The sequence below is a fragment of the Gavialis gangeticus genome, unplaced genomic scaffold (genome assembly GCF_001723915.1).
Source record: "Gavialis gangeticus isolate Ggan-Ray unplaced genomic scaffold, GavGan_comp1, whole genome shotgun sequence".
NCBI lineage: Eukaryota > Metazoa > Chordata > Crocodylia > Gavialidae > Gavialis > Gavialis gangeticus.
In genome coordinates, this window is record NW_017729031.1 from 21,151,494 (window position 1) to 21,175,801 (window position 24,308).

A 24,308-nucleotide genomic window follows, 5' to 3' on the forward strand; every position below is an offset into this window, starting at 1 on the left:
TCTCTCTAATATTCTTCATTCATTTCATATAAATGATTTAAGTTTATACTGTGCTAGCATGTTGGGAGGTTAAAATTAAATAATTTAGGTAATGAATTGCCCTATTCTCTACTGTGCATGCATATCACCTTGTTAATACTGGGATTCTGGCAATCAATAACCTTAAAACATTTTTTTAACCAAATACAAATAGTAATACTGGGCACACAAAAAAACCCCAAAACACTTACAGACAAGTCACATTTGGGCTTTTCAGTCCTGACACTAAAATACACAAAATAAATTCCTCTCTCTTTTCAAGAGCAGTCATGGAAGAGAGATAAAAGGGACCTGATTTCCAGCAAATAATCTCTATCAGCATGAATAATATTGATACACTAAATCCTGTTAACAGCAAGATTATTTGCGAAAATGGATTTTACATGTACTGTATAACTTCTATCACTTAAGTGCACTTATGTTAATGCATCAAAAATTGTATGCATACACACAAAATTAGCATGTACACAAGCACAGACTGTGGTTCTTATGAAGAATTAAGCCTTTAGTCTTGGGTAAAAAGTCAATATGAATTTGACATTCAACACCACGGAAATAGTCACAGTAGTTACTTTACCACCAAAGTCACTCTGGGTTATTAAGGACTTCTAGACAAACTAAACATAGAATTAAATAAATCAGACTGATAGATAGCAAACCTCTTGATAACATTTTTCTGGACAATTTATCACAGGATTTTTCCTTTTCCGTTTCATCTTTTGTGGGCTTCTCTTCTCTTTCAAAAGATTGCAATAACTGGATCTGAATTTTCTCCTGTTGAAAAGTAAAATCAGTCATACTGTAAACTATTTTCAACTGTTCTATAGCTGTACCCTAAAACTGCTTTGTAACATGTTAGTTGTATAATAGAAAAGGAACCATAAATAAATAATTATCTTCTTATCCTTTCAGCATCCAAGTGTTTAAAAAAATATTAAAATTAGGCTATAGAACATGATACATTTTAATGTTTTATAATCCACATACACTTCAAAACATGTTTGCTATTTTAAAATAAATTTTAAAAAGATCAATCAAGATTGTGTGAATATATGTTGTATGCCTAAGTAAACATATAGCACAGGCTTAATTTTTAAATAGTGAACTGCTCATTCAAATCACCAATTAGGTTTTTTATTTCAAATTATCACATATCTCCCCAACTAAGGAACTAGAGTCTGAACTCTTAAAATAAGCTGTCACAGCGAAACTCCAACTTACAGTTCTTTTACAGTACATACTTTCATGTATTAACAGCAGATTTTACAATGGTTATCCATGCCTAGAATTCTTACCTTAAACATTAATATATATACTTTCCTGGATAAGTATAATCCTACATAATCCATCCCAAGATCCAAATACAAACAGATACAAACTAGACTCAATTTCACAAAGACGAATACTGTATTTACTTGAATAGAAAGTGGCCCGGATTATAAGACAAACTCCAAATAATTAGATTCCATATATGGAAAATTTGTTATAATTTTCCAGGTATAGAATCTAATTATTGGCAGTTTGCCTTGAATTTGTCCCCCTTTCACTGTTACAGCAGGGAAAATAAAATTTGGAGGATCAGGTAGTTCTTTGCTCTCTACTTCCCCCCCTGCTTTTTCCCTGGCAGCCCCTTCCCCCTCCCCTTATTGTCAGACCCTGCTCTCCCTGAGCAAATGGAAGTGAGAAGCAAATTTGAAAACAATAACCTTGAAATTAAACATGGCTGTAGCAATTTGCATATAGTACTTACAAACTTAATTCATCCACAATTGATGCATGTTACCTTTTTAAAAAACTGCTGCAAGTTTTAGCACAGGTATTTCATAAACACACTTTTGAGCAGCACTTTGGCACCTATTTTTTTACATCTAGTATAAACATTTTTTTTTAAAGTTTCTTTTCAATGGCCAAATCAGTTCCAAATTCACTTTGAATCAAGTTCTAAAATGTCACTGAGCAGAGCTCAATTGTTTAAATCTGTGTGGCTGTACCACTGGGCAAATATTCTCCTCCCCAGACCCATCTGTCTGGGGCTTTAGATACTCCTCAAATTCACTACAGGTATCTAAGTGTAAGCCCAGCAGTCCTCCATCAACATAAAATTGTGCAGCTAAGTTTTCCACATTTGGGGAAACTCACAAAGGTCAGCCTGCCTGGAATGCAAGAGACAGGCCTCATCCTAGGAAAACTACTTTCATGATCATGAACTATGCACAGTATTAATCCAAAGCCAAAAGGCTCATGATTTACCACATAGTTCACTGGGCTGGGCACCACCAGAGTCAACAGCATTTGAAATCATGGTGAGCTATGACTTTGCATACCCAGAATCCCTCTTTCAACCCCTCTCGCCCTGGCACATACAATTAGTATGGCCCTCCCCTCCCCAGTGACCCCACAGCTCAGCACTGCTCAGTGTGTATATATGCTCCAGATACCCCCCACGAAAGATCCATGTGCTGCTTAGTCCCCACTCATGACTGCAACCAGGTGTTCTTGTCACAAGTCCTGGGATTCTCCAAAAACTTATGTGCAGATGAGGCACAGGGCAACCTGGTCCAGCTTTAGCTTGTGATGGGTGGGGCCACATTAATCACATGCACCAGACTAAGAGGGGCCAACAGAGGGATTCTGGGTATGCAATGTAGTAGCTCACCATGACTCGAAAAAGTCTCAGCAGTGAGGAAAACTGCAATTAAAGAGCAAACTCTTAGGGCGTATTCAGATGGGTTGCAATATTTGCCCAATGTGGGCCATTTGTTTTATAGTTATGCTCAGTGCTGGCTGCATTTAATCAACTTCATAGCTGGTTTCTATTGTTGAGCACATGATGCTTCTGGCAGCAGTTTAATGATAGACCATGTATTTAATGAGGTTTGCTTGTATACGATTATAAGACGAGAGCCTTTTTTCCCATGCCAACCGGGGGAAAAAAAACTAGTCTTGGAATTGAATAAATACAGTACTTTTGCTTTTTAAATTAGACTGACTTATAACAATGAGTAAAATGGATAATTTTGCTTTTATGCCTATTTAATCTTCTGAGCTAGCCAACAAGGATAACAGTAAGCACAAAGTTCCAAAAAAGTGTTTGGAGGATTGCAGCACTTGCATACTAGCAAGTAACTTCTATTCTTTCATTTCAACAAATAGATAACAATTCTATGCACAGTCACTGATTTTTTAAAATTTATATTTCTAATGAGGTTGCTTACTTTCTAGATTGTATCAAAAACAGCAGTGGAGAATAATATTGAATTGGTCTAGTTAGCTACTATATATGCTGGGTTTTTTTCCCTCTCTTTCTTTTAGTACTAAAGATGCTACTAAACACAACCATATTATTTTTCTACATATTTATTTTCCAGTCAAAGGGAAGACTTTTATTTTCTGACACAAACTTTTGTTTTTTCTCAGCTCATCATAAACCCAAGTGCATATATCCTATGCAATCCATTCCCCACTACCAAATAAGCTGAACTTTGGCTGCTCTCTAGTTACCTACACAGTCATTTTCAAGGAAGTGTATAAAAGCAAGCTAATTTCTTACTAGGAGATTGTGTTTGTATGACTTTTGTTCACTAATAAGATGCCACTCCTCTTTACAAGTCAAAACTTGTATGTTTTAGGAGGCAGGAGAATATTCATAAAACATCAATGCCAATCATGCTTTTTCACCTTAATCAGGTTTCATCTAGCAATTGCTTAGTCTGAATTCTCTCAACATGCAAAATATGCAAAATTTGTTTATGTTAAACACCTAAGAAAATAAATTAAACTTTAAGTTCTTTCCCAAATATAACCTGTAACAATGCAGACTGATCAAAAGGGAACATCCCATTTGGAAGAACACATTTTCTCCACCAACATCAATTTTCTGAGATCATGCATTATTACTAAATATACAGCTTCCCGTGCTTTCTACTTTGTTTGGTGTAAGAACTGTTGCACCTAATGAAATACTGCACTTCCCTGGAAAGTTGCAGGAAAATCTGGTTTTAGCTTTCATTGCCTAGGTTCAGCCTTACACACTGTTAGGTCAGCCAATTCTATGGTAGGCATGCTGCCTTAACAGAATCCTCACTGCAACTCAGATCCAACTTTGCCATCAGGACTTTCAATTCTCTGGTCTGTTCACATAAATATGTCAACAAGATATTATTCACATTCGTTATTAACAGCTCTCAGTAAGTAAAAGAGTCTAAAAAGTCATTCCAATTTGCAATGCACCTACCACTTGCTGCTAACTTGGCTTTGGGCTTGGACATCTTTCCAATACCATCGTTCTTAGACATACTAACAATTGTAGGATAGCAGTGAAAGCAATTATCACCAAAGCCAGATTTCTGACCAGACTGCTTGTAAATAAATTACTCCAGCTTGGGAAACGGACTTGGAGGTTTGAGGTATTACAGAATGTGATTTAAAAAAAGATCCATGGCCTGGTTTCTGCTTTCATTAACCATCTCTAGCATTACCAAAGAGGCCAACAAACAAAACAGTTCTGTCCTGCACTCATTTTCCCTTTAGGTTGGTTTGTTGCTCTAGAACAGGGGTCTTCAACCTTTTTTAATAAGTGTACCTCCAGTGTCTGGATGTAGAGCAGATGGGGGGAGTGAGGGGGAGGTGGCACATGGCTGGACGTGGAGAGGCGGCAGCACGGGGTGGTGGGCGGCGACAGTGGCTGCTGTGTGCAAGCTTCCCCTCCAACTCGTGTCCAGCCAACCAGGGAGTGCCTGTGTGGCCCAGAGAGGGGTGCTGCTGCCCTCCCCCTCTTCCCCCGCTCCTGGGAGGCAGCAGCACAGGGTGGTGGGTGGCAGTGCTCGGTCCCCACCTGCCTATGAGTACCCCCCTAGGGCCTTCCCAAGTACCCCCGGGGGTACTGACAACCCCTGCTCTAGAACAAGGCTGTCCAACTTCTAGGTGGTGGGGGATGCATGCGACACGAGCTGCACTAGTGAGGGCTGCACTACTGGGAGCCAGGGGTTGCCTTGTGGCTGGAGCACACCTCCCACTGCACTCCACAGCACCCCACCCTGCACAGCTCCTTTCCTGCATCACACTGTGGGTGTGCCCAGCACCACGGGCTGTGCTGTACCACCCCCAGGGGTGAGAGCAGGTAGCAAAACATGAGGAAGAAAGGGAGAACCTAGAAGCAATAGGAGGAACAGTGGCTGGATAGGAGCGTGCGGGCTGCATATTAACCCTTGCTGACTGCACATGGCTCACATGTTGCTGGTTGGACAGCCCTGATCTAGAGAAAAGACAGACTTTTATGGATCATAAGCAAATAAATAATAGAGGAAAGGCTCCTTCCTCCTCTGTGTAGTTGATGTGGATTTATCTCTCTTGCATTTGCACAGTATCTCAGGGTATATAGTTTGGACAAAAAGCAGCTCTTTGATGGTTATCATTTGTCTAAATAAGATACGATATCTCGATAAATATCTTGGAAGATAAATTCTACTAAATATAGTTCCTATCAACCAGAAGGCAGGACACAGTGGCACCTTAGGAACTAACTCATGTAGAAAGGCATAAGCTTTTGTAGGTGACGGCCTCTATGCTTTCACACAGTAAGTTGTTGCTTAGGAAAACTCAAACCTTTTTGACCCTGGCAGACATTAAAATAAGGGTGCAATGAGATCTGATCCCCAAGCCCAACAATTGCGCATCCTGTCATGCCAAATGTACATGGCAGGATGTGCAACCGTTGGGATCAGGAACTGAACCCTACTGTGCCATTATTTTAACTTTGCAACCCAATGAGAGTTAGCAAGATTCCTGTCTAGAGGAGCCAAGAGACTCCTGGGGAGTTGAACCGTCTCCCCATGCCCAGCAGCCCAGCCAGGCACACACAAGCCCACCTGGTTGGATGCTCTCTCTCAGAGCTCCCTTGGGAGCTGAGGGGCAAGGATCTTTGAAGTACCAGGCCACTGTTCACCGGGACACTACACCTCAACATGCCTCACTCCACAGCACCCAAGGGATATGCAGGAAAAGGCAAGCAACATGCCAGCCTGTGGTGAGCTGAAGGGCTTACTGCAACCTGAGTCCTCAACATGCCTTGTTCAGCAGCTCCCATGGGACCCAGAAACTTGGCCCAGCTGGTGAACTCCCCACATGTCAGCATGGTGAAAACCAGGTGGTGCACTAGGCCTTGCTACAGACACGCAATCTGTGCCCTCTCATCAATACTGAACACTGTCACTGGACCAAACAACAAGAATGACAACATCCAAGGTTCATTCAGCGGCACCGCTACCATCATTATATATGCCATCCTCTGCTTACAGTGCCCCTCCATTGTCTACATTGGACAGACTGGCTGACCCCTACATGCAAGAATGAAGGCTGCTTACAGATGCTTAAAAATACCAAAACAAAACCAAAAAGGCACTTTACTTTAAACTTGGCACATTCCCACGCCAAGTCCAACACATGCCCAGAAGAGGCAGTGCTTTAGTTGGACCTGGCTCTGCAATGTCTGTATAAATTGGGCGCTTTAGTAGGGCTTTTAGCTAATAGCTAACTGAATCAGCTTTAGCTGAAAGTGCCAAAAAGGTCTGGTGAAGCACCCGATCTATACAGACACTGCAGAGCCAAGTCGAAGTAACATGCCACTTCTTCCGGTAAAGCATGGGTTTTTGTTTTTTATTTTAATGTCTGCAAGCAGCTGAACTGATCTGACATCAGCTCCAGAAAGATGTGTAGGCCTGTGGCAGAACACTTTAACCTCCCTGGACAGTCTATTGCTGCCCTCAGAGTAGCTGTTCTTAGACAATTAACCTTTAAAAACAAAGTCTATATGCAGATCAAGTAACAACCTAGACAACCAGGCATACCACCGATTCTGCTCTTCACAGGATGTTTGGAAAGGCTTTGATAAAGAAAACTTTTGGAACAGTATCCTCTAAAATTGCTCTAGTATCATGAAGGCACCTTTCTTTTCATGTCCATTCTTCAGGATAACACGGATATTTTAAAACAATATACAGTTTGTCATGGCCACAGCTAGCCTGGGAGGAATCTGTTTTTCTGGTTTTGGCCCACAGACCATCCCTGTGCACAGACAGGACACAGGCATCACGTGTTGCAAATGTCCTATGCTGGGTCCTACACACTGCATTCAGCATGAGCCCTAGACCAGGGTTGGGGCAAGCTACACATGGTGCATGGGGCTGGACCAGCTGCATGTGCTGCATGCAGCACAGGCCAATCCAGGATATGCACTGCATGCAGTGCCCTGCCAAACTGGCCCTGCACGCTGGTTCCAGGGCCAGTCCAAATCAGGCCCACAGACTGGTCCAGTATGGGCACCTTATGCAGTGCAAGCCCTGTGCTGGCTCTGTATACAAGCCCTGGATTGCTGTTGGCATGTGCAGTGTGCAGGGCTGGTCTGGGGAACATGCTACATGGGCTACCCATGCCAGACGGGCTCTGCGCACTGGCTACAGTGCACGAGGCTGGTATGTGGATCCGATCCAGCCTGCAAACCAGCCCTGTGCCCTTCCTCTGGCTTGCGGGGCCAGATGAGATTGAGATCCCTGCTTTAAATAGTTAGTGATAGAGATTAAGTTTATTAAACCTGAGACTATAAATGCTACAGCTTTGAGTTTATAAAGTATTTATGAGCAGAAAGAAGGTTCTTTTTTATTTTTCAATTAATTTTAACAGTTTTCTTTTGAACCTTTTCAGAATTAACACAATCCATTCTAAAAATGTATACCAAAACTAGAAAACGTATTTCAGCTACTGTTCCACTGACATCACAGATGGTTGCAAAACAATTCCTTGTGCTAATTCCCCTCATATATGTATAAGTATCAGATTGCTCTATAAAACCGCAATTTCCCCCCAGTTACTTAGTACTTTTCCAACTTGTGTCAACTGAAAACTTAAACCACCCATGATTTTAGGACTTATTCAAGTCAACGATAAAGATATTTAATAATACTAGGCCGCAAATTCAGGGGAAACACCAACAGAAATGCCCTCATTAGATAATGGTTGTTCACAGACAATTTTATGATGTCGTTCAGTTTGTTTCAATCTACTGAATGTGTTTGTATAGTGTTTTTTTTCTAAATCAGAATACGACGTGGTATAAAGTCAAATGCCTTATGAAAATGGATTGCGTCAGAGCTACCTTCATCAACTAAACTTGTGAACTCATAAGAAAACATATCAAGTTTGCATGGCAGGTTCTATTTTCCCCAAAGCCAAGTTGTCTGGCACCTTTTAATTCTGATGCTGCCATTTTTAAATTTTTTTACTGTTAGCTTCACTTAGCAACCTTGCCAAAAATTTGCTTAGGACTAGTATAAAGCTAGCCAGCCTGTAGTTACGAAAAAATCAAGCTATTAAAACTCTTCTATGTATTGTCACAAGTAATTTTTTATTAATGCCTTTTAACTTCCTTTATCAATTATCTACACTACAGGATGGCTGAAAATAAGTCAAACAAAGGGAAATCAAAGAACGGAGTTTACACGTTACCACTACATCCTGCACCAAGGTGACAATTTCAAAACTCGGCCTGGGACCCCAGAAGGAGCATATAGCTCAGGCAGCTGGAACAGGATTGAGTATCTACACAGTGACGTGGATAAAACTGATTCTGCAACCAGCTGGTGTGTAGGCATGGGCCATAACAGAATGGTGAACAGGCAGCAGAGACCTAGTGTTCCTCCTAGAATGAGGAGTCCTGCCAGAAAAAGAGGCAGCAAAGAATGTGGACCAGCAATGAGAAATAGCAGATGCTCTTCCTATGGGCATAAAACACAGCAGGTCTATTGCTACGTCTGGCAATTCCACAGGGCCACTATATATTTGGAGCTGAGAATGATTCAAATCCACCAAAAAACTTTTCCAACTTGAACCCTGGCTGAAGCAGTCATAGAATCACAGAAGTAGGGTTGGAAGGGACCTTGCAGATCTTCAAGTCCGAGCCCCCGCCTGGGCGGGAGGAAAAAACAAAACAAAACTGGACTCAAATGAGTCCAGCCAGGTAGGCATCAAGCCTCTTCTTAAAGACCCCCAGGGTAGAAGCCAGCACCACTTCCCTTGGAAGTTGGTTCCAGCTCCTAGCCGCCCTAACTGTGAAGTAGTTCTTACGGATGTCTAATCTAAACCTACTCTCTAATAATTTGTGTCCATTGTTCCTTGTCATGCCAGGGGGCGCTAGGGGAAACAGTGTCTCTCCCAAACCCTTCTGGTTCCCCCTAGTGAGTTTACACACAGTCACCAGGTCCCCCCTCAGCCTTCTCTTGTGAAGGCTGAACAGGTTTAGGTCCGGCAGTCTTTCAACGTAGGGTCTGCCCTGTTGTCCCCGGATCATGCGGGTGGCCCTCCTCTGGACCCTTTCAACGTTGTCCACATCCCTCCTGAAATGGGGTGCACAGAACTGGACGCAGTACTCCAGCTGCGGCCTGACCAGTGTCGCACAGAGGGGGAGGATCACCTCCCTGGCTCTACTTGAGATGCATCTGTGGATGCACGACAAGGTCCGGTTAGCCCTGCCAACTGTGACCTCGCATTGTCGGCTCATGTTCATCTTGGAGTCAATAATGACTCCAAGATCCCTTTCTGCCTCCGTGCTCTCAAGAAGGGAGTTTCCCATCTTGTAAGTGTGCTGCTAGTTTCTACTGCCCAAGTGCAGCACTCTGCACTTGTCAGTATTGAAACGCATCCTGTTTATGTTAGCCCACTCCTGTAACCTATCCAGATTCAGCAGTGTGAAAGTTGGATCAGGTTTTGCTACGTTTGTATAGTTCTCGACTAGTTCACAGTAGCAATTGGAACCTAACAACTGCTACTGTTTTGAACTGTTTCCCTTTTGAAAGGACTCAAACTGTATGGATGCCCATACCTACAGAAAGTCAGGAAAAATTACACAATAAAGAGAAAAAGCTAAGTTAAAAAAAAATAATTCACCCAGACAGCATTTGTAAGCTTCTCTTAAAAAAAGCCCTGAATAAAGTAACAATTAACCTTAATTTCTATAGAATAACTATAGACATTTTGGGCATAGAAGAATGCAATTATTAGTAATTAAGACCAACAATACTTGTGCTTGGAAAGTTTAAAGCTGCCTCAAAACCTTGGTAAGGCAATAGGAAAATTAAAAAAAAAAAAAAGCCCTCAAGTCTACATCGTTTTTCTAAGTCATACTTATGGATTAATCACTACCTAAGCCAATGGACATTCTGATCTTTTTATTTGACATTTATAAGGGGAAAAAAAGATTTCTTTGCTAAATACATAGGATTGCCCCCTGTGAAAGGAGTATGAAAAATGTAAATTACTTTGAATATTTATAGAAGTCTACTAGAGTACTATTGAGTCTTGCTTTAAAACATTCTTTAAGAAGAAAAACTCTAGCTAGGTTTCACAAACTTTAGTCACATAATTGTTACCTGGACATCCTGTGATATTTCAGCTGTGGGAGGTGGTGGAGATTCTTCACACACAGCAAGGCTCCGAACTAGTTTTAACTTTGTACTTGACTAAAGAAAATATTTACAATTAAAAACTACGGTTAAAACACCCCCCCAAATATATATATTTCAGAACCTCACAAGCTGGGTCTATTCCATTCAATTTACTGCCAAGTTGATACAGAAATGGCAGAAATGTTTATGTATAATATTTTAAAATATCATCAATTATTTTTTGAAGGGGGAAAATAAGCAGTTAAGGTTTGTAGCAGTCATAGCATCCAGCACAACAGAGCAATTCCAATTAATAAAAAGTAAATGAGAAGCATTGAAAAAGCTTTCCCTCTCTATAGCAATAAGAAGCCACCAAAAATATAAAGGCAAATCACAAAAGCAGACAACTAGGCAAGACAAAAATCCAAAAAAAAAACAGCACTTTATTGCCAAAAATAAAGGATAAAACTAAATTCAAGGCACTATTCACAAAATTGCAAGGCTTCCTCAGCATGCCAGCACACACATCTACTGTACCTTTGACCTTTTTCCTGTCTGTCCAAAAGACTGCACTGGCCGCTGAACGGTAAGCACAACAAAAAAGGTTCATATTAAACTTCAGACTGTAAGAGCCATTTTTTATTACAAAAGTCTCCGTGGCAGAGAGAAAGCAGTTGCACAGTTATCATCATTTATATTTAATACATTTAAGTGTCTTTGGCCTAAGGACTATAAACTGTCCCATTTTCAGTGAGAGAAATCTTATTTTTTTCTTCTTCATCTATCATGTTACAATATATAGACACGGGGGAAAAAAACATTACCACTTCTATGCAATTGTTTTGCTCAATAAATCTCGACAGTTAACTATCTCAGGGCATTTCTATGCCTGCAGTTCTCATTATATGATTTCTGTGCCAACATAACATGAAACCAGGCTTTATCTTTCTTGCTCCCATTTCCTAAGACCTACCTGTAGAACGGATTATTTAAGAAGCAGTGCTTTGATAAATGGAGTGGCTATGACCTAGTAACCAGAACAGAAACATCTCTACCAATCCCCTGTCCTCTACAAGAATCACAAAGCCTGACACCTGAAGAGTTAGGTGCAACATGTCATATCAACTGCCCATTTCCCATTTTTTTAATTAAAAAAAAATAGTAGTAACCTGCCATGTGTCTCTAGCTTTTATTATACCTGGATTAACTTAATTATTCTTCCTTGCGATACAGAAGCTTTACCATTTTTTTCTATCATGCTGAAGACACTCAACTGCAGTTAGTCTACACTTAGTTTTTGTACTAGTTTAACTATGTCACTTTCTAAACTAAATAGTTAAAATCAGTCCAAATTTCTAATTCAAGAGTCAGCAACTTCTAACCCAGAGCCAGATACAGCCTGTCAAGTCAGGAAGGTATGGAGATGTTCTGGAAAATATGGACTTCCTGCACTAAGACTGTGAGCAACAGTTGTGGTAAAAGCAGGCAGGTTGGAAGTGTTGAAGTGCCGATCCACTTTGGACTCAAGTTGGGTTGTTCAAGCCTGCCACTTGTGCCCACACCCCCAACTGTGTTTGTAAAAAGTACCACTGGGAAAATATTACATAGCTAATCTTTAAAATGCTATATTAAGATTTTTGTTTCCTGTGGCAGAAGTCTGAGCATGACTTTTTAATATGAGGAAATTGGTACGTGGAAACGCTATCTTGACAAGGTGGAGGTCTGGGCCCAGTGGCAAAGGAGAAACCCGGGGATAACAGGAGGCCTCCATTTTGCTGCAACCTTCTTCCATCTTTACAGCCACTGAGATCCTGATATCTTCCTGATCCACTGTTAAGGACTTGGGGCTGGACCATGGTTTGTCTGGAACCTCCCCTCAGGCCTGTTTGCCTTGGGTGTCTCCAACAGCAGTATGAGTGACATAGCACTGAGGATCATTGGGATACACAGACCTCTTCACTACTACAAGGTCTCGGTCCATGGAGAGGCACCAGCATCACTGGACCAGATGCTGCATGCAATGTCTGACTCTTAACTCCCAAAACAAGCACTCTATTCCCAACTTTGTAATGGCCTGAGCTCTCACGGTGGCCACAGGAAACGCTACAAGGACATACTGAAGGCATATCTCAAGAAAATGGATGCCGACATCAAAAACCAACTCCAATGGTGCCACAACCTCAACCAAGTGGCAGTCCATTTTGAGGCAAAGCATCTTGCCCTCAAAATGGAGAGGAGAGAGTAGAGGAAGAAAAAGGAGAAAAATCCTGGCTTACAGCCCACTCACCCCTGTGGAAAGGCCTGCAACTTCTATAGCTGGATTTGTGGCTCAAGGATTGGATGGTTAAGCCACTTCAAAATCCATCAATGAGCTGTAGTAGAGATAAACCTCAAATTGAGGGATTGCTGACGATTGATGATTCAGATTGTTCTTCCTTTTGAAAGAAGTCAGTCAATCAGAGTATTCTTCATGTCAATCAAAAATAATGAGAAAAGCCAGCACCATGCAATAGTTCATTTTTAGCAGATGCCTGCCACATGCTTTGGATTGCAAAAAGAGGAATCAGAGCTTGGGAAATCACTGCAGTGGAAGACCATAAAGGAATTTCAAGATACAGAAGTCCTGTTGAAAAAGTCAAATGTAACTTGCAAATTACTCACGTACTTTATATGTCATAGGCTGAGCTTTTTCTATTTTTCTACTGTATTTTTAATTCCTCTTCCTCCTTTTACCTTCTTTGTTCTTATATCTTATATTTCACCTTTACATATTCTTCTCCACATTGTTCAGCTTTTCCACCTTCAAAACTCTCTCATGTCTCTATCCACCTGCATGCATTCTTTCCATTCATTTCAGTGCACTTATTCTTACCTAGAGCATCCTCCATACATCTTGAGACGTTTAAGACGGATACCAACTCTCTAAATAAGATGGCTAAACTAAGATGAGGTGTTCCCCTCAGATGAGCCTTTGGTGAGGTGCTCTGTAACCACAGGCTAAACAAAGGTGGCGCTCCTCATTCAACAGCAGGACTATGGAAAGTGTCTGGCTTTTTACCAATCATTTCTGAGCATTTGAGAGTGTAGCTATTACTCCACTAGCAGTTCTGGTTATTCAACACTACCCCAGAACTCTTTTTTTGGAGTCCACATCCAACAGGAGTCAGAGAAATCTTTTCACCTCCCAACCTCACTTCTACCAGCCAGAGAGCAGGTACATTCTGCCTCCCTCCTGAGCCAGTGCTGTGCAGAAGCATCCTCCACTTATCTATTCCCTTCCCAGCCCTCTCTTTTATGGTCCTCCTTTGCAACTAATTCTCTGGTGCCTGCTTAGGGTGGTGCTTAGACTATACCACACAGTGTAAAATGGAGCTAACTTAATACCTAGTAGTATTGGAGAGATGTAGCTGTGATGCTCCAGAAATAAATGAGGGGCAAGGATTTTTGTGGGTGACACCTTTTATCAAACCAACTGCATGATTGAGATGATTCTTGTCAACTTCACTACCCAAGAGCTTTGGACTCCAGCAATTAAACAGGTTATGACAACTTCTGTCGGTTTTCATGGGCTGCTTAACAGAACCATGAATAAAAGCAGAGACACTTGAACTTTCTGCATGTTTATGGAAGCAGAAACATGGTGGAGTTGCATTACCAAGGTATTTGGAAAGAATTCTTCATCACAATAAATGTGCCCAAAACACACATTTCAAAACAAGGTGAAGATTTCCCCACGTAGTCCACTCAGTCAGTTACTCCAGCATTTAATACGAGTCTGAATTAAGCAGCACAATCTTAAGTCATCATGGTCATCACAGAAGTTACTGTGCCTTCCCTCAAAAATGTAGGCAAAAATCTGATGGAGCAATTTTTGATCCGTTACAGATTGACAGCAACAGGTACATAAGCAGCAGAAGGAAAAAAACCAACAAAACAACAAACAGCTCACCAGTGTAGTCATAGTTAAAAAGAGGGGTGGTATATAGTTGATATATTTCTAATGTTGTATTATTAATCACTCCTTTAATTTACACATTAATTATCAGTGGCCAGTAAGACAGAAAGGGAAGTACTAACCAACACCTCAAATATTTTTTTGAAGTAGTTACAAAAAAGAGAGAGAGAGAAAACATATTGCTGCTGAAACACACTATGATTAAAAGAGGGGAAGAAGAGGGGAGGCCTGTGTACAGACACACAGCTCTTCCTTGCCTGTTTGTTTCTATAAATCTACTGCAGCTGACATCGAAATGTCATTGTCACTACACATATTGTTCATGGCAAACAAAGCGAAGTCAGAGCCCCAATTCAAATGGATTCTTATTTTATTATACCAGATGCTTATGAAGATTTTTTGCTAATGGATATAGCATTTAAACTATATTCTTTATAAGGATGCTTTAAACCATTGTAGTTTTAATGTTTAAAATATGACGGACAACTTTAATTCTCTATTATTCTAACACATGCACAAGGATATTTTTCTGACATGCTCCTGTAAGTTGTCTGGTGCATTCAAAGTAAAGACCTGCCCCAACATGGGACTCATTTTTCAAATACCTCCTGTCACAGGGTGGGATATATCTGTATCAAATTATGACCTCTATTTTGTATCCTATTTTCCATTTTGCATGCTGACTATAATTTTGTACTCGGTATTGAAAATCTAGCCTGATCTTGACAAGGTCAGTCTATTATGCTACATTTCAGTTAAACTCCCAGCCCTAGAAAGGTGGCTCAATATCCTGTTGAACAACAGTCTAAACAGCTATTCCAGAGCAATCTAGGACCATCAACTATCTACAGACACATACATGCTATGGTGATGGAGGGTCTCACACCCTTTAAAATATTTATTTTCACAACTCCCCTGAAAGGTAGGGAATACTATTTACCATTATGTTGCAGGTGAGAACAGTGGTGCAGAGAACCTAAGTAGTTTCTCAGGTTCACGCTGGAAGACGGCAGTAGAACAGGGTCTGGAATCCCCAGGTCTTTCAAATACTAGATCAGTGCCCTAACCATAGCACCAACGATCACGAGAGGAAGGGTGGTCATATGGTTAGGGCACTAGTTTAGTATTTGAGAGACCTGGGATTCAAAACCCTGTTCTACTGCAGTCTTCCAATGTGAACCTTAGCAAGTACTTATGCTCTATTCACCACGGGTCTTTCAAAAAACATGGTGGAGGGGTGCCATAACTCTGAAAATGCTGAGAACCCACTGGAGTTTTATTTGTGTATGCCCCACCTCCAGCATAAATCTTCAGAAAGCTGTAATGTAGCAAGCTGGATACCTCATTGAAAACTGAGTAGGCATGAAACCTTTCATGTCCACCTTACATATTTCTGTAGCATCTCTTGGACAGTGAAAAATGTAGACAAGATGGACCTAGATAACATCCATTTATCATCAGGATTTAGAGTAATTTCTCCTCAAACAAATTCAACTTGTTTTAAGTTTGCAGAAGGACTAGTGCCATAATTAGTGCAGCATTTGATGGAAGAAGGGGGAGAAATATAGGAGTGAATGGTGACCTTCTACAGAGCATTGTTATTCTGGTTGTCACAGCAATCCTTCTTGCGATTCATGAGTAAATTGATGATGTACAAAGTTCAAAAATAGCTTTTGAACAGAGGATATAACGACATTTTACAAAAGCTACAGAACTTGAAGACTACCTAGGCAACATATGTACTGATGACATGGTCATATATAGCCACATATACTACAAGAAACGTTTAAAAACTCTTACATTTAGGCAAACTAGAAATGTTTTCCAACCATTTGGTCAATAAGCTTTTGAAGTTATACATTTTAAAATAGATCTTCCTATTTTTATTCAAGCTTCATTTGTTGAGGATTCCCTCAGATAAATCCTTTCCCAGTTACCCGTATGTATTCCAAATTTAACCCTCTCAGGCAGGACAGGGTAACACTTACGAAAACTATAAACCAGTTCTGGCAAAATAAAACCATATCCCAGGAAGTTAGTAGTTAGTTAACCTGCATTTTCAAAGACACTGATAACAACAAAGAACTGAATAGTCTGCTCTGGAAATGCTACCCACACAACTGATTACGTTCCGTATTCGATTAAGCTAGCAACAGCAATGAATTACAATAAACCGAGAAAAAAAAAGGAAAAATGGGAGGGGGGGGCAGCTTCTTGAGTATCTTGTTCAAGCTCCTTTTTGGCATAGTTTTAAGTAAAGCATGCTTTCCTTCTCTTTCATAGTAGCAGTACCACGAAAGTACACTCTGCATGGGAGCTAACATTTCCATTATGTTTCAGGTGCATACTTATTATGCTTTCCATTATGCTTCAGGAGCAAGGCTTTGGAATCCAAATACAAAATATAACTATGAGTTACTGAACAGCTGCTCATCTAGTCTGCTTCTCTCTGCTCACACAGAATTTAACTAAATACCCTAGATTGCTAGAAAGGCAATAAAAATGAACAGAGTAATTCTAAGACAGACTAACTTTTAAGAATGGGGATAGGGAAGGTAGATAACTCAGATGCCATGTTAACAAGCACATGAATCAAGGGATAAGAGCAAATAGTAATAGATGGGACTGTTATACATGACTACGCATAAATGTGAATTCTAGCCTAACTATAAGACACCAAGACTAAGACAGTCAGGAATGTAAGGGTCACGCCTGCACGCAAAAATATCATGTGAATGTAATGTACAAACACTTCTATAGCAGTCATTGCCATGTCATTAAGTCAGGTTGGACAAAGACGGTGGACAAAATAGAACATACAAAGTAACAGTGCACAATGCTGTACAGCACTAGCCAAAAAAAGTGGGCTCTTAATTTGGCACATAGAACAAAAAAGTGTTAAGAATGCATGCACTGGTCTTTTTGTCCAATTCAGTTAATCAGAGAAAATGGCTGTGATTTCAGAATATTTATACTAAAAACACATTGATAGGCATTAAACAGCATGAAATGGGAGCCTTGATGTCAGCCTTCATAAAAAAAAATATTCTGTAGATGAATTAAAAACCCAAACAAACAGGAATCTTAACAAAAAATGAGCAGTAGGAGATGAGAGCAGTTGATGTCAAGGGCATCTGACTGACGCATAACAATGCAAGGTATAGCAGTTATACTTGAGAGAAGGGAGGACAGAGAATGCGCCATTCGTTAAAAAAGAGGTCATCTAACTGTCAAAGGATCGTGGGAGTTGCATCATTGTTATAAACCCCAAATGGACCTATAATTATCTCGTCTATGTTATATACTTGTGGATGTGCATATTAAGTGGATGTGCACACATTATGCACATGTGTATTATATCATCTGTCTTGTTTTATTATGTAGTGTCATGGATCCCTACCTGTGCGGGTTACCTCTATCACTTGTTGCACTGCTTGTTACTACTCCAACTGCCTAATGACCCTGTACTCTTTCCCCAATTTCCAGCAACAGTCTTTCCTCTACATTTCTCTCTGCTTGTCAGACAATGAGTTTTCAGCCCTGTTTCAGTAACTGGATAGTAACAAGAAAGCACATCCACAAATTAGTAATTATTTTTAATATAAAGATAGCAATATATTTAATGTGACAAACTGTGCACTATGTGAGACTCCTTAAATACAAAATAGGCAGGTCCCTCTTTTAATAATAACTAATGTATTAAAAAAATCTATTTGCCAATATGAAAAATCATAGAAACAGCTTTTCAAAACATACCTAATAACGCCATACAGTCTGAAAGATGGGATACTAGCACAGGCAGTATCAGGCAAAGAACTGGTTATCACACGTGTTCCTTAGGACTGAGACTGTATCCATCTCTCTGTTAATCCATACAGAACATTTTTCACCATTAATAAATGCATAATTACTAAATAATATTATGACTGTAGATTGGAGGTTTGCTACAATATGAAGGAGAAATGAATAATCAATTTTTCCTACTGCTCACAGTTTGTTCCTAGCATGCTTTGACAGAATTACTAGAAGAGTAATTACAGGAAAAATTTGGCACAGAGAATACTTTTACTGTGTAATCTTGTGTGCTACTAGTTCACTTAAATTGTTCGGTCACAAGTCAGAATATCACGATAGTGTTCTATAACCACGTTCCTCACAGGAGTGCCTCTCATTTCCAAATTTGCTGAAACACAACTTAATAGTCACTACAGAAGAGATGGGCAATTCAGAAAGCAACTGCCTTCCTAAATCACAAATTCAAGGCCATACCATGTAACTTCTTTAAAACAGTGAGTGGATTTCTTATGCAGCATACATAAAACATAATATCTGGAACAGACAATTTGATCTGTATTATGCAGAACAGGATGGTCCCTGCCATTATCTAAATAGATGAGGCAGAAAACAGCATTAACCAAACCATGAAGTAAATTACTCTTAATTTGATTTACAACAAATAAATACAATAATGTTACTTTACTGGAAAATTAAAGGAGGGTTTTAAGAGCAGATGAGAATGGCTCGGGAATCCCTGATGCACCAGGACACAGAACAGAGAAGCCAGTAGGATGCCAGGCACAAAAGGTCAAATAAGAATACGAAGGAAGCAAGCAGCCTGAAAACTCTGGGAGAGCTGCAGGGGCAATAAGAGGGGAAGTGTGTGAAGAGATAATAAAATAAATGACAGTCACAGAATCAGCCATCTTCTCTGATCATTTTCACTACATTTGATTACATTATTCATACCCTACTTGAGGAGCCTGGCAATACTATTCATGTGCTCTTGAGGAGACTGATGAGTCATTTTCTTATTCAAATCCTACCTACAGCAATGTGTACAGGTGCAAATCAATTATAAATATACAGCAACTAAAAATTATCTGGTATTTGGTCCTCCGGTGTCATGATAATTTAGGTTTCAAAATGTCTCCCCTGGACTCCAGAAATGGGGACAGGCAAAGCTAACGGAACAAAATCCCTGCAGCGCACAAAGCCCAACGTGGATAGTTCTGGACAGTTGAATGATCATGGGCCATTGCGGAAGTGTAGCAAGAACAGGACCCAAGTGGTTAAATTGACTGTTACCTGGTAATTACACTGGAAGGTAGAAGAGAAAAGTGAGGACAGTGAATACACTACACAGCTTAAACAATTATAGTCTTTCAATAATATTGTAGCTAATTACCCTGTTTTAACTGATGTGCAGCACACCAGCTGGTCTGAACATTCACACTGGGCAGCTGAGACAGGACTTAGGGAGAAAGGCTTTTGGTAATACTGGGGGAAGACTGACTCTCCACTGCAAAATACTCTTCAGAAGGACTGGGGTCTGTGCTGTCCAGCACAGCAGTAATGGGACAAAGCAACCAAGTTAGACTCCACCTCCACTTCGGAAATGAAACCCACCCGGTCTGCAGTGCCTCGTACTGGAATGCTGAGCAAAGCAATTTTAATTTGCCAAGCTGTGGCTTAAATGTGTACAATGAAGAGTTAGGAGACTGTCTCTTAGGAGTATTATAGCTACAGAAAGCTCATTAAACCTCCATTTAGAAAATCAGAAAACCAAAAATGAGCTTTTTTCCAACAATCTTTTGATTATAAGACATTCTATGACACTCTTGGAGCATTTCTCTTACTAGTTCGTCTAGTTTTATTCCTCAACTGCACTTGAGTTACAGTAAGAAGACTCTGTGTGTGTGTGTGTGCGTGCGTGCGTGCGCGCATACCTATCTATGCATCCATCTATCGCCTTCCCATCATTTTAGAATGCATACGGTAGATGCTGCTGAGAATCTACCATAGCTAGATCTTGATCTTGACAGCAGTCTCTGGTATTACTTAAATATTAGTAGCAACTAATAAAACAGACCTGTAGCTACTAAACTGACTAAGGCAAACCAATACGGCCCAGCAGCCTCTCTCCACTATTCCAATATCTGCTTCCTGGAAGTCTCCTTGCCAAAGGATCAGCTTGCTAACTATAACAATCACTCAATCAAATGCAGCTGGAGGACAGCTCCTTGGTCACAAATAAGAATCTGGTGAAGAATCTGCTCTCTGCAAAGCAGTTAGGCAGAAGCAACCGCTGCGTTACAGTATTAGAGAGGCATTCGTTCCATTGCCAACATTACAAGCCCCTATCCATTTTTTGGTCTCATCTGACAGGCTTGTCTGCAAATTCATTTCTTCTTTTCACTCAAAAATTGCTGCTGCCATCTCTGAAAGTACTTTCCTGCTCTGCAACTGCCACCCACTGGCAGTCACAAAAGTACGTGCCTGGCAGAGCCAGGCGTCTGGGGAGACAGAAGCCAAATTTGTAGCTGGACTGTGCAATACTGACCCTGGACCAGACAAGCAATTCACAGTCCTGCATTGCGCTCTAAACCAAAGTCGCCTGTTATACAGCCATTCTGTACAACAGGAAGGCCACCTTTTTGTCATGTAAATTAGCTTCACACCTTGCTCAAGTGTCACGTGGATCTCCTTTCTCTGCTCAAGCTGATGCACTGCTTTCTGTTCCCTCCTCTGTGTTCCCTGCCTAGTTTGCTGCTCTGCTTTCCGCTCCCTGCCCAATCTACTGCTGTGCTCCCTGTCTCTTTCCTGATCTGACCCATGCTACACACAGAAGCTTCCCATGATATTTGTGGCTCTCAAGCTGTCACCCCTGCAAAAAATCGATGTGGACATTTTAAAATCATGTTGTTTTCTGATACTAAATAAAATAGGACAGAACCTAGTCACATCCCTCATTTCTACAACTGACGATCACAAAGCCTTAGAAAACCTAACAAAAAAAAAAAGCCAAACAAAACAAACAGTTTCACTATAAACTGCTGAATTTAACAATGTTAGTCTGGATTCTACAACGGGGAAATAAAAAAAACAATGAAAGAAAGTGAGCTCTTGCATTATGCCCAGGAAAACACAGCTTTCCATAAAGTTCAAACATGTACTCAAAGGATATACTGCTGACATTGTTACTCCACTGAAAAATGGCCATACGACTTCAACTTCTTAAAAAACAACTGACGATATATTAAATGTGCATCTGGTAAAACAATGGAGAAAACATCTCACATCCTCTGGTTTTGTAAAAATAGGTTAAGCTTCCTTGGCCTTTGAATACGAATTATAGGACTGCAGAGCAAGAAATAGGTCCATATTTAACATGGTATACTGGTAAAAAAAAAAATTAAAGAAAAATCTCTTACCGGCAAATCATTTCTGTTGTCAGAATAACTTTCATCCTTTTCTCCTTGAGTTTGCTCATGGCTTTCTGATTTTATAAGGTTTTCAACAGGGGTTATGTCTTCAAATTCTGCTTCTGAACCCTTCATTCCATCAGTTTCATCTTTTACAGGAACAGTATCAGACATCCTCATTAGAGAAGCTTACTTTAAAATTCTACAGGAAATATGAAGCCTTCAGGAAGAGAAAGAAAAAGTAGATATAGGTACAGAAATATGTATTACCAAAAAGACTCTACATTTTAGACCGATTAAAAAAGATTCTCTCTCACACGTTTCTGCTAGTAGATGCCTGCAGATCCTTTATATCCTCTCTCAATATCTAATAAATTGGACATTTCAGATACAGCAGCTGACTCCAGTTTCAATATGCAAAGTTAATTTTTTGTAATTGAAAGGGGGAAAGACCTTATTTATACGTTTATTTATAGTAATGCTTTATTTTATATATATTTTTTATTTTTTATATATAAATAAATAAATAAATAAATAAATAAATATATATATGATGGATCAACAGCCAACATAATCCACTGGTGTACAAAATTCATCAATTTAATGAAGATTCATTTTGCCTAATTCTATTTCCAGATAAAAAATTACAGTTATGACGTTACATGTCAATAGTAATAAAGCTAGTCACTGCAAAATTATTAAATACTCTCCAGTGAGAGAAGAAAGGGAAGAGAAACATCAGTGGAAATTAGGGTGGTGGAAAAAATAGTACCCTGTAACCATGGAAGATGTAGAAATCCCTCAATGACCAAACAAATTATTGGAGATATTATCTTGCTAATTCACAATTTCCTAACAACTGGTGCTTCAGGTTTCATTTTATGAAAGAAACAAACAGATAAGACTAAAAGTTATACCACTGAATACATACAAAGGGATTTTAAGCACACCATCAGAAAAAGGTCTTAAGAGTAGTCTGTCAAATACAAAACATAGACCTTGTTACCTGATGTATTTTACAGATTTGGGAGTGTGTTCTTCTACAAAAATAAAATAAAATAATCCAAAGTTCCTTTTCACAGTAGTCAACCAAGATCTCAGTTGTAATGAACCATCTGCAATCTGGCAGGAGGAGTCCCATGTCCTTGTCACCAATGTAGAGTCCTGGACTGAACTATACTCTCTTGACTCAAGAATACCATCCCTTTCAGATGCCTAAAGTAACAAAAAATATTGATAACTTTCATTAGTGGAAAAGAAGAGGTCTATTTTTAAAACAAAAAATATAACAACTTAGCGTTTTCATTTTGATTCAATGTGCTTGTCTTATTTACTTTACTTTTTAAATTTGCAGTTTTCCCCCCACCCCAAGATTTTTACCAATCAATTTCAATACACAAATTAACACAAACTAGAGAATCATTTTAACAGTACTACTAGCTATACAGTGATGAAAATAATGCACCCATGGCATTCTTTCTGGAACGAAATGTACAATAAAGGATTGTTTTATAAGGAAGACTTGGGGAAAAAAGAAGTAGTTCTTGATTGTTGGAACTCATGAAACGAATTAGTATTAGCACTCATTTTGTAGCACTGTTCTTTTTTCCCCCCTCCTGGTTAATTGTGTAATAGTACCACATGCATCCATATTCAAAGGCCAAAAACTTCTGCTACAAAGGACATTTTCATGATTATCCTTCAGTCAAGATTTACAAATCCTAAAAAATGTGAATGTTCCCCATCACCCCTTTTTCAGAGAGTCATCTCATCAAGAAATAACACCACTCACAGTTGAAATTAGAAGTGCTAGATATGAGAAGGAAGTGAGCACTAAACCAAATACAACCTGTGAACATGGTGGAATCAGACAGCAAAAAGTGCTTAAGTCATGAAAAAGTAATGTTGTCTTCTAAACTTAAGTAAGGCATCCTGAAACACAACATTTGAAGATGAGCGCTGTACTGTATTCCCTAAGAAGCAGAGAATTCTAGGGAATCAACCAAGGGACAAAGTGACACAAAAACACGCAGATGCAGAATTGTATTTCTACACAAAGAATATTTTCTAGAGCAAAGTCCCCGCTAGAACCAAGTGATTGAAGATTCGCTTAATATATAGGGCCAAAGCCTAGAAATTGCAGAATTCCTCTCTTGTGAAACACTAAGTGTCCTTAACTCAGTAGGATTTTAGCACTTTGAAATATCAAGCCACTAGGGATATTGGGAATAAAGATATATATGACAAACCTGGACACACAACCTATCGTGAAAATTAATTTTAATGGTACAGCATCACCTGTGTGGATTTAGTAGTACTACTTCCTTAGTGCAAGGCGACTACAACAGTCAATATAACAATGGAAAAGAAACATTTAAGTCAACAAATTCTGCCCGAATGCCTTATATCATGAGGAAAAAGAAACTTGTTCCACACATAGAGGTATGTCCTTTCTGATTCACATCATTACAAAAATACTATGACAGCATACACAGTAAGGTATACACCTACATCCACTGAAATCTCTTCACCCATCACTGGGGTGCACCCAAGCTCCAGGCTGGAAGGGAACAGCCATTAAAACCGTACACAGCCAAACGTCACAATAGCTCAGAACAAGAAGAAAAACGAATAGTGTATCCAACAGAAACTCCAAGAAGAGTTTTGGTTCAGAGACTA

The 24,308-nt window shown here is 39.8% G+C and overlaps 1 protein-coding gene across 9 annotated transcripts in view; it reads right to left on the reverse strand.

Annotated features, from left to right (window-relative positions):
- R3HDM1 (R3H domain containing 1) overlaps positions 1-24,308 on the reverse strand; it is a 188,774-nt gene that overhangs the window by 116,657 nt on the left and 47,809 nt on the right. For 6 of the 9 annotated variants that reach the window (XM_019522485.1, XM_019522483.1, XM_019522481.1 and 3 more), the window contains exons 2-6: positions 22,636-22,844; positions 21,639-21,849; positions 11,010-11,051; positions 10,458-10,547; positions 699-813 (exon numbers count right to left, since the gene is read on the reverse strand). In XM_019522485.1, the coding sequence (XP_019378030.1) occupies positions 699-813; positions 10,458-10,547; positions 11,010-11,051; positions 21,639-21,809 (418 nt within the window). In that variant the 5' untranslated portion in view covers positions 21,810-21,849; positions 22,636-22,844. The remainder of the gene's footprint in view (positions 1-698; positions 814-10,457; positions 10,548-11,009; positions 11,052-21,638; positions 21,850-22,635; positions 22,845-24,308) is intronic. The other 3 variants (XM_019522489.1, XM_019522491.1, XM_019522484.1) reach the window with 2 other exon arrangements.